Below are 10,442 nucleotides of genomic sequence, written 5' to 3'. Positions count from 1 at the left end.
CCCCGCGTCCTGTGCCCGAGTCCAGCGGGGCACACCACCGGGCGCGGCGCTGCTTAACCCTCCCGCCGCGAAGCTGCCCGAGCTGCTGCCAGCCTCTGCGCTTGCACATCCCAAACTTAATACTGTAAAAATGACTGCTTTGCCACTGGGAGTTAAGGCAAGGTCCTGCCTGGGTTTGCATCAACCCCCCCTTGGTCTTTGCAGTGGTTTTAAAGCGCTCCGTGTGCTTTTGGGCAGGCAGGGAGCTTTTATTTTATTTTTTTTTCTCTGGGAGGACCAGGAAGCTGTAGAAGATGGCGCGGCGCGAGCTGCAGGGCGCTGCTTCTGCAGCAGTCCTTTTGCTTCCCAACAGCTTCGTTTAAACCGTGGGGGTTTTTTTTTCCTAACAGGTGAAAGAATTCGATTCGATATCGCGGTTGGATCAGTGGCTTACGACCATGTTGCTCCGCATCAAAAAGTCAATCCAAGGAGAAGGGGACGGCGACCTGAAGTGAAGCGTCCCTGGCGCCTGTGGCATGCAGCCGGAGTAACCTGGGCCTGCGTCGCAGCCAAGGACCGCTGTGGGATACGTGATAAGCCACCTAGCTTTGTTTTGTCGCTTCCACCTCAATGACGTGTGTGTTCCTTTAGCCTCCTGCTCTTTGTCGTGACAGCGTGGCGGGGGGGAGAAGCGATGCCCTGGGTCTCCCCGGCAGCCCCCCTGGCAGAGGCCCCCCCTCGGGTTTGTTAGCTGTGAGCCCAGCGGCTGCTCTCGCAACTGTCGTTATTTTTCTCCTGCTGTTCTGTCTTAAGGCTCAGTCTCGGTGATTCCAGCATGTAAATACTTTGTCCACGCCGGCGCGGTCCCAATAATGGCTTCCAAGCTCGTGCTGTGTTGTTGCCGTTGTCTGTTTCTACACGGACCCCTCCTCTGTCGGATACACTCGGACCTTGTGCTTTTGTTGGTTTGTTTTTCTAAATGATTGAGCTTTTTTAACGGTAAGGCTGTGTGGGTCCCATATAGAGTACGCACGTGCGCGTATACGTCCTGTACAGACACCTGTGTGCACGTGCGGCACGCGTGCCGACCTGGCGCTGAAAGCAGCAGCGGCGAGGGGCCAGGGCGGCGTCAGCCCTCGGGACAGGCGGCGCGAGCAGACCTCGCTCCTGCTGTGTTTTGTATTTCAGATCTAAATATAAAACGTAAGGGTCTTCTCTATTTTCTTGGATCTATTTTTCCACTCACTTTATTTTGTGGCGCGTCCCAGCCCTCCTACCCCACGAGTTCTTGAGGTGTTGGCGGAGACGCGCTGGCACGTGGAGGCGGTGGTTGAGGGGCCTGGGCGCCGGCTGAAGCCAGCTCGCTCTGATAAGGTGTAGACAGGCTTAAGAATTCCCGCGGTCATTTCGGAAACGTGTTTTATGACGTCTGCGACCAAGGCCCTTCCGTGTGCTGCTGCCTTTAACCTGGCGCTGATCGGGCTGCCTGTTTTTCCCCGGGCAGGCGTTAAGGAGGGCTCGGGAGCCTACGCGGTTTGCCCGCCAGAGTCATCGGGCGGTATTTCTCTGTAGCGAAGGGATTTCCAGCTGCGCTGTCGCCACATAAAGAATTGCAAAATTAATCGCTTTATTTGGCACAGGTGCTGTTTCGGTGGGCCAGGGTGGGCAGCTTCGGTGGGTGCTGCCACCCAGTGTGGGCTCTGCCCCTCCTCTCTCTCCAGGAAGCGATCGCCTCCGCTTGTGTTCTGGCAGCCCCAACGCTGCCTTTTGCATTCTCTTTGGTTCCCTTTCAATCCAGACCTTCATCTGAGTAGAACAGCTTGGCTTGCTGGTCTAAGGGGTTTGGGTCTACTGAAGTGGGGCTTTACCACTGACTTACAGAAAAGAAAACCAAAAAACCCGCTCCTGGTAGATGCCAAATTATTTCCATTTCTTTGTTTTCCTGACTGGTCTCACTGGGCGCTCGTTCTCTGTGGGCGGTTCTGAGCATCCTCGCCTGACAGGGAAGACCCCGGAGCTGTGCAGAACTGGCACGGTGGGCGCGGTACAAAAGCCCGGGTGGACAAAAGATTTTTGCCCCGGATGGGCAGATTTCTTGGCAAAGAAACACGTTACGGTCCCGGGCTGCCTCCGCCCAAGGCGGGTTCGCACCCCAGCTCGCTGGGGACAAGGACCCGCTGGCATTTTCCGAGGGCGTCCCGGCGCGGTCCCGGCGTCCCTCGCCAGCGCTGGCGGGGCAGGGCGGCACTGGAGCCGGGTTCGCTGCAGCTCTGCTCGCGTTCCGGGGAGGGCCCGAGGGCGCAGCTGCTGCCGAACCCCCCTGTGCGCAGAGGATGGGGCTGGAAGCGTTTGTTTTAACCAACCCGTTCCCTGAGCGAGCAAAGCCCCACGGTGCCGGGGGGTTGGTCTCGGCTTGTATCCAGCACCTCCGGAGCCTTGGCGAGGGGCGCTGAGGCCCTAGCGTGGCGCAGAACCGCGGCGGGTGGTTCATGCCTTTGCTTGTTGTCAGCGTCGTTCGCTTTTCCAGTCGCCAGCACTGGGCACGGCTGCGGTAAGGTGCGGGCGGAGCAGGAGCCCGAACCCCTGGGGTTGCATGGTCCGGCGCCGCGCCCGGGGGTAACAGCATCAAAATCCTGACGTTAGCTGTGTGTCCGTAGGCTGCAGCATGTCCTCCGGCGTATCCGTGGTAAATGGTGACCGTTTTAAAATGACAAATCTGCCACGCTGCTGTGTCTCCCCCCGTACACAACTCTGTACTCCGAAGATGTATTCATGACATGGCCTTAGCGAGAATATCCTGTTGTGTGTGAGTCTGTACGTTAATAAAGGCAAAACCATCGGTGTAAGCAGTGGTGAACGTTCTTCCCTGCAAAACGCCCGGCCTGAAGCCGGAGGGTGCGGTGGTGAAAGCCAGGGCGTGCAGCTGGCTGGTGGCCTTTGGGTACGGCCCAAGGGGGAGCACCCGCACAGGAGAGCGCTGGCTGAGGCGTCCCAGCCCCCGCTGCCCTGCCTGCGGCACAGCGCGTCACCCGCAGGAGACGGGAACGCCCCGAAGCGGCACATTTCCTATTTTTTCCGGCGTGTTTCCCAACGCCCAGCTGAAGGTAAGCTCCGAGCGTCCGCTCCTGCCAGGGGGGAAGGGAAGGCCTGGCCCGGGCTTCTGCAGCGCTGTCCCGGCCCTCGCTGGCGGCGGGGCCTGAGGGAGAGGGGTGGCACCCGGCACTCCAGGCCCGCAGAGGAGCCAAGTGAGGACTTACCCCAGTCTTAGCGCGTTACGTGGAGGGTATCGGAGCGTCCGTAGGGTCATGGAGTCACTGGGAGGGGCAGGCGTAAGATTTCAGTATTTTATTAGGAACATTTCATACGAGTAACTCCCTTCCGTACATTCCTGGAGTACAAAAGTTTCCCTGGCTACAGGTACTAATGTGCAGACCTTAAATATATCTACAAACGCGTTACATTGGTCGTGGGGAACACTGAGCTGCAACAGGAACGTCGCGCTTGAATAAATATTTCAAATATAACCTCTTGGAAATGTTCTCTTTAAAAAAATTCCCTTTCTATAGATTAAGTTCTGATTCCATGGTAACACATCAGGCATCCCTTTAAGGTTCAAAAATAGCTCTGTGCCATGCTCTGGGTATCTTTATTGCTTTGCCAACCCCTAAGCCTCAGAACGGGCCCTAACGAGGCTCGATTGATTGTGCTTACCTTTACGCTAACATCAGAAGAGTTTTTCTCACAGCTTCGGCTGAGAAAGCTCCTGTGGAAATACTACATTAACATCGGAATGGAGAGGCACAGAAAAGCAACAGCAAAATGAATTGGAAAAGCTCCGGAGTTCTGCATGGTGGCACTGGGAATCTGGGCCTGAGGTTGAAGCCGTAACCATACACAGCTGCTCCCAAACCCCAGCGTTGGCCCCATCCGCTGTTCCTTTGTCAGGGCCAACCCTTCCAAAGGTTCCACCCCAAATCCTCCCAAGCGCTGCGGGGAGGTCAACGCGAGCCCGTGACTTTCTCCTTCCAGTTCAGCTTTGGCGTTAGCAAAGGTGCCTGAGCTTCAGGAAACGCTTACCCCGGGCAGAAGCTCAGCCGGGCTTCCCGGCCGCTGGAGGCGAGCGGGGAGGAGACGGGGCGGTGAGCGATGCTGAGGGAGGAGCTGCCCGTCTTGGTAAGCAAGACCCAAAGCAACACACGGGTCTGCTGGCGACCGGTGGGGGGGGGAGCAGGCTGTGTCGAGGGGCGGGGGTGAAGGGGAGTCGCACTCCGGCCCCTTCGGCCTCACATTTCCTAATTTCAAACAAACAAACGGCGCGTCATGCCACTGAAATTTAGCAGCGGCTGCCAATCAGGAAAATCCTTTGAACTCTTAAGTTTGCGCGTTGCGTATTTTGTAAGGCCCGGCTCTTACCCTGCTGGGGACAGCTAAACAGGCGCCAGCCTCAAACTGCCGCTGGGATTCCAGCATAGGCTTACGGACAAAGGATTCACAACCTGGGAAGCAAAGGCCCACATCCCTTGAGCAGTCCAGTGCGTTTTTCACTTATTTGCACGTTTCTACACCATTAGTCTTACGCAGCCTGCCTGCCTCCTGTCGGTACCCGGATTTACCTCTGGAGACTCTCGCCCTACTGCTGGAATGAGCTGTAGCAGCTCGACAGCAAAGCGGTAATTAGCTTCTCCCACCAGAGTATCACTGAATTTAAAAGCGGCTGTGCAGTTCCGAGCGACAGCCACCTTCAAGTGACGGTGGAGAACGGCATCGCTGGCCCACCTGGAGCGGCAGGAAGCAGCTCAAATGCAAGCTAACAGGAAAACAGCCATCAGCTGTGTTTCCACCCTAGCTGAAGTACGGCTTTTCATAGATGTTTTTACAAGAGATGTTTTGGTCTCTTAATTGCCAAGTTATCCGTAAGCAGGGGCAGCTAGAAGGTGAAGACTGCCTGAATGCCAAGCGTCACTGAAACATAAAGACCACCACTGCTGCCTGTACGGGCACGGCGCTCGGCTCCCACTCACCCGCTTCGCCACTAGGGAAGCAAAGCCCCTGGAAAGAAACCCCCTGCATCGTTCCGCAGCCTGCTCACCTGCCCTGGCTCACCGCTTGGATCTTTGGCAAAAGCGGAGATAAACCAACCCTTCCCGAAAAGCACTTTAGGGACACTGACCTGATGTGTGACTGGAATTCCCCCAGGGGAAGCGCAGGTCACGTCACTAAGCTCCTAGGCTGAGAAACACAACATCCTTCCTCTTGATGGTACGCGTGCCAGCGAATCAGCCGGCGCTCACCCTCGCACCTTCTTTACAACCCACCCCAACAGAGGCGCTCGCTGCAGGCCCGCCAGAGCGACCAAGCTGCACTACACCCTTTGACTCGTAGGGAATAAACTTCCTGGGACCTCTGCCTCCTCCTCCACCACCCTGCAGACAGAGCTGAACACTTTGGAGGTGGGGAACAAATTTTTTTTGAGGAAATTCTGGCAGTCCAGCGCAGGTCTTTCACCTCTAGCCCTGCTTCCCTGTGACAGCTTCCCCCCTAGGTCCCTCCCTCAGTAGGGTATTGGCAAAGTCAAAGGAGCGCACAAAGGGCGCAGCTTAAACTGGGTTTGTACAGACCAAGCTATTCCATGTTCACCAGAGCGTGGAGCTGCGGCTGCATGGAGTCTGTCTGTGTGTGCAGCACCGTCAGCTCACTTAAGGTGGTAGCTATAAGGGCTTCCTGGGGTCCCGGAGTCCCGTCGGACTTACAGTCTGTTCCCGGGGCAGAACCGTTGTCATGCAGCGCAGTCACGCTCCCCGGGACAGCAGTCAGGTTTTGATAGTGGCTGTTTTCAGAGAAAGACAGCAGCTTTTCTGGTATTTTAGGTGACGCATCGTATTCTTTGTCGGGAAGTTCTGTTTTGTGACCTTCATCATTCTTGGATGCTCCTTCAACAATGACAAGGAAGGACTTCCAGGGCGTGTTTTTATCGTGTATCTGAAAGAAAAACCCAACCCAAAACCAGATGGTTGAGCACACGATGACTGTCTGAGAGGCAAAAGCTTGGGCCCAGCTCATACCCGCCTCCCGTAGAAAAGGTCTCTCTCTTCATCCCACATAACTATCCCAAAGGTAGGTCAGTACACATCCACACGCAGATCTGTGTCCCCGGTGAGCCCCCCATTTTCCTAAAGCATCTAACCAGGCCAGCAGAGAGCCTGGCCCAGGCTGTGAATTGTCCCGGCATTGCCCCTGTGTGGGGAACACGCTCAGAGGAACAAACCTGGGACCAAACAGCCCTCAGTGTGACCTGTACGGGCCTCGCTGCAACGGATTAACAACGGCTTCCCTGCGGACTCGGGACCAAACACGAAGCATCTGAGTGGTGTAGAGCCACGGCAGAGAGAGGGTGCTGTGCTAAACCCAACAACCACTGGACAGGACGTCCTTGCCGGGCCGGACAGAGCTGACAGGTCAGCACGTGGCCACGGAGAAAGGCTGTAGGGCTACAAGGCGGGGGGGGGGTGACAGGTCCTTACCGAAGTGTGCCGTCGGAGGGTGGATTTGTCAGTGAACGTCCGCCCGCAGGCGTTGCACATGAAGGGCTTCTCGCCGGTGTGTATTCGATGGTGCCGCTGCAGGGCATTCAGCTGCGTGAACTGCTTACCGCACTGGTCACAGCAGTAGGGTCGTTCACCTGAAAGCAGAGCACGGCATTAGGGGGGTGATGTCGGGGAATTAATTAGGAGCGGGGTGATGTCAGGGAATTAGGAGCGGGGTGATGTCGGGGAATTAGGAGCGCTGCTCACTGGGGGACCCCAGGTAACATCATCAAATGTAACCCCTGTACATCATCAAACGACAAGGCACACGCAAGCATCTTCAGAAAAAAAAAAAAACCAAGATGATTTCAGAATTCTCACAGTTGGGTAAATGTTGACACACCTGAAGCAAGCAGCTACTCACAGAGTAAGGGCTAGACCCATACCCTGCATAAATCTGTGCAACCACCAAAGCCTCCGCAGTTTTCACGTGTATTTTCCGTTAGCAGCTAGAGCCCTATCCCAGAGTACAAGCTTTCCTGGGTACGTTCTCGGAGCACAAATACCAGAGCTGCTCTAGGGTCTCTCCAAATACATCACAAACTCTCTTGCCACAGTCGCTGTATTAAGCACTCTGTGAAGCGACCACTGTTTCCTCCTTCCTTGGCTAAGGTAGAAGAGGGGACACCGAAAAACATTCTCACAGACGCAAGTGGTGTCACAGGAAAAGACAACATTCCAGACCAGGAAAAAAAAAGGTTAACATCAGCAGTGCCGTGCCGGCCTCCCCTGCTGCCCCTACAGTAATGCCACACCAGATGTGTAAAGCAAGAAGTAAAGCAAGTGCAAGGCACGGCAGCCACACGAGAATTTTGTTAACGGAGAATGCTGGCAAGGACGCTTCCTATAGGGCAGCACTGGGTAAGAAAGCATGGTGTTTATGGCGTGATGAAAGTAAACCAAGCATTTGCAAGCTGCTGTTCTGCTGAGTAACGTGGACTTTGAGAGAGGGGCTAAGAAAACTTAAGGGAGAAAGCACGTCTAAGATGGCAGGGGAGGTGTGGAATTTAGAGACCAGAGGAAGGGTGAGGGAACGTAAAATGGAGAGAAACGCTAAGGCTGGAAAGACTGGAAGCGACTGTTCTCCTGTCCTTGACACTGACACAAAGCCTGGGCCGCAGCACAGCGTATCTGAAAGTCAGCGTTACTGTTCCCACGGTCACTGCTTTCTGCTCAGCAGACCAGAGGAGCAGGAACACAACGGGCGCTGAGGAGAAAGGGGGAGAGAACGAGAACGTGAAAGGCGGGCAAGCAGACATGGACGAGACCAGCGCTCCACAGTGCTTTGCTCAGAGCTAAAGCAGACACGGTTCTTCGGTCACGGATAACCCCGGCAGCGCTACAAAGGGTATCTGCACAGCTCCCGGAGGTATTTCGGAGAATGGCGGTAACCTGGTAAGCATGGGCAGCAGAACCGGGAGAAGGGAAGCAGATCAAAGAACACACTGCATCAAGAATTCAAACCACGCACACGGGGTAGAAATTGAAGTATCGGGAAATCCCAGCGGAGAAATTCCTTGCCTGAATTACGCGACTGTGAGGTCTACGGCTTTAAATCGTAGCGGTTTGTTTCAAACAAAGAGAGCACCCCCTACCTGTGTGAACTTTTATATGCTGGTAGAGCGAGTTCCTCTGTGCAAACGTTCTGAAGCAAACTTCACATTTGAACGGTTTGGATCCGGTGTGGATTCTGTTATGGTGTTTCAAGTACTCCTTGGAGGCAAAGCTCTTCCCGCACGTTTCACACATAAAAGGCCTTTCCCCTGTGGCAAGGGTGAAAAGGGAGAATTAAACCAACACAGCCTTTGAGAACGGTGTTAAACAGCAAAAACCGAACGCTGTTAGGAACAAATCAACCATGGGCCAGCCTCACGGAAGGATCTGAAGGGGCCACGGTGACAGCGGTGATGTCTGCACGAAGCACAGAGCTTTCTTGCGAGCAACCCGCCCCAAACCCCCCAAGTGCGAGGGCAGCCACACCTCTGCCACAGGACCCCTACAGCTCTGCACAGCGCAGGAAAAGCCCCGCCAGACCTGCCGCTGGCGCTCTGCTCACCCCCTCTGGAGTACCCTGGCTTATTCTCATCACAACCCCAACGCCGCGTGCCTCTGACGGAAGGCCTCCACGCAGAAGCTGCCAATTTTAGTGAGACGCATCTTGAACAGCGCTCTTGGGATTTTATTTCATTGTAATTTCAGGTTTTCTGCTATCCACCTTTACTCACAAGTCACCGGCAGAAGGCAGATGGTTTTAAGATGGGTCGATGAAGAGATGCAGAAGCACCACATGCAACTCGTGGCAGGCACGAGGGGTCAATTCAAAACGCCAGCTTACACCACGAAAGACAGCCGGGAGAAGGACACGTGCTTTTGAAAGGATCAGAATAAGCCAAGACAGCTGTTTTCTATTCCTTGGGCTAACTGCTCCAGACGTACAGAGAAATTGTTTTTCTCTGAAGAATTCAGCTAGGCCCCTTACTGATGACAGATCTTTGGATATTGCAGACTATCCAAGTGGCCACTCGACGGCGGATCCCAGACAGATGAGGAGAGAGAGTTCCCTCCTTTTACTCTTTCATCGGCTCCTTTTACTCTCTCCCCTGTCTGCCTATCCACCTATAGGAACCTTTCTCAGAAAAATCTTGTCTGGGGATGAGAATATCTCAATTTTATATATTAGAAAACCCAACAAAAAAGCATTTTCTGAATGAAAACAAGATCTCCTGGTTCCAGAGCGGGCCGCCTCCTGTACGTCGAGAAAGCAAGCCTTACCTGTGTGACATCGCTTGTGATAGATAAGCATGTGATTCTGAGTGAACCTGGCGCCACATTCATCACAGACAAAAGGTTTTTCACCAGTATGGATTCTGAAATGAGAAAGCAACGTTAAAGCGCCGAGGTAGGGGGGCTCTTTCCTCTGCAGCACAACGCAAGTTGTCTTTACGTTGTGGCTGCTCTCCGAAGAGCGACTGTACGCCCGCGGAAGGTTTTAGTGTCGTTCAGAAACACCTTCAGCAGCCTGGTTTCTGCAGTGCTGCTTTTACTGCTCAAGCCTGCATGTGCTGCACGATCAAGGCCCAGACATTTCTTTAGGGTAAAAACAAATTGTTAAAGGTAAAAATTGAATAAAGTTTAGAAAACTTGTACCCAGACAGACTGGAAGAGTCATAGAATCACTTTGGTTGGAAAAGACCTTTGAGATCATCAAGTCCAACCTTTAACCTAACCCTGCCATCCCACCACTAAACCCTGTCCCTCAGCACCTCATCTGCCCTTCTTTTAAACCCCCCCAGGGGTGGGGACTCGACCACCTCCCTGGGCAGCCCATTCCAGAGCCTGACAGCCCTTTTGGGGAAGAAGTTTTTCCTGATGTCCAACCTAAACCTGCCCTGGCGCAGCTTCAAACCATTAAAGAAAAACATAGCTACCTTTTGGGATCTGAAGTAAATCAGCATATCTTTACATTGCTGATACTATCCGTAAAATATTCCAGGCAGAACATGAGGGATGTGTTCCCTGGCGCGCTGCTCTTGCAGGGCCATCAAGGAGAGAGTCACCGGCTACTCTGGAACAAGCGGCACCCGTTTGGGGAATAAAAAGATGCCACTTGTATACAGTTTCCTTGCTCCCACCCCAAGCTCGTGCTATCCTGTGCGTACAGGAAGGGCAGTTTACAGAATCGCTGCCTGCGCCAGTTTAGCTTAAATTTTTGAGCCCACGCACGCTTCGGGACACTTTTGAATAGCGCTGCAGGAACACAGCCAACAATGGCCAGTTTTCCCAGTGGTACACATCAGCGTGAAGAGCACAGATGTAAAAACACATACAAAAAGGTGAGAAACTCTCACCACAGACTGTCACGATACACAAGTTAGGACA

The 10,442-nt window shown here is 54.0% G+C and overlaps 2 protein-coding genes across 5 annotated transcripts in view; one reads left to right on the top strand and one right to left on the bottom strand.

Moving 5' to 3' along the window:
• The window catches only part of NAPB (NSF attachment protein beta), a 7,010-nt gene extending 5,753 nt beyond the window's left edge, over nt 1–1,257 (top strand). Inside the window, exon 9 of the mRNA XM_035902382.1 lies at nt 390–1,257. Coding sequence (XP_035758275.1) covers nt 390–494 — 105 coding nt within the window. The 3' untranslated portion in view covers nt 495–1,257. The remainder of the gene's footprint in view (nt 1–389) is intronic.
• Nucleotides 1,258–3,055: 1,798 nt separating this feature from the next.
• GZF1 (GDNF inducible zinc finger protein 1) overlaps nt 3,056–10,442 on the bottom strand; it is a 25,686-nt gene continuing 18,299 nt past the window's right edge. For 2 of the 4 annotated variants that reach the window (XM_009646979.2, XM_035902391.1), the window contains 4 exons: nt 9,336–9,430; nt 8,159–8,326; nt 6,501–6,658; nt 5,442–5,958 (listed from right to left, as the gene is read on the bottom strand). In XM_009646979.2, coding sequence (XP_009645274.1) covers nt 5,602–5,958; nt 6,501–6,658; nt 8,159–8,326; nt 9,336–9,430 — 778 coding nt within the window. In that variant the 3' untranslated portion in view covers nt 5,442–5,601. Of the gene's footprint in view, nt 3,294–3,690; nt 5,959–6,500; nt 6,659–8,158; nt 8,327–9,335; nt 9,431–10,442 lie in introns of those variants that run through there. The other 2 variants (XM_035902390.1, XM_035902389.1) reach the window with 2 other exon arrangements.

Source organism: Egretta garzetta, unplaced genomic scaffold (assembly GCF_000687185.1).
Source record: "Egretta garzetta isolate BGI_Z169 unplaced genomic scaffold, ASM68718v1 scaffold819, whole genome shotgun sequence".
Lineage (NCBI taxonomy): Eukaryota > Metazoa > Chordata > Aves > Pelecaniformes > Ardeidae > Egretta > Egretta garzetta.
The sequence above is the reverse complement of the archived record's forward strand: the minus strand, read 5'-3'. Positions and strand labels throughout refer to the sequence as shown.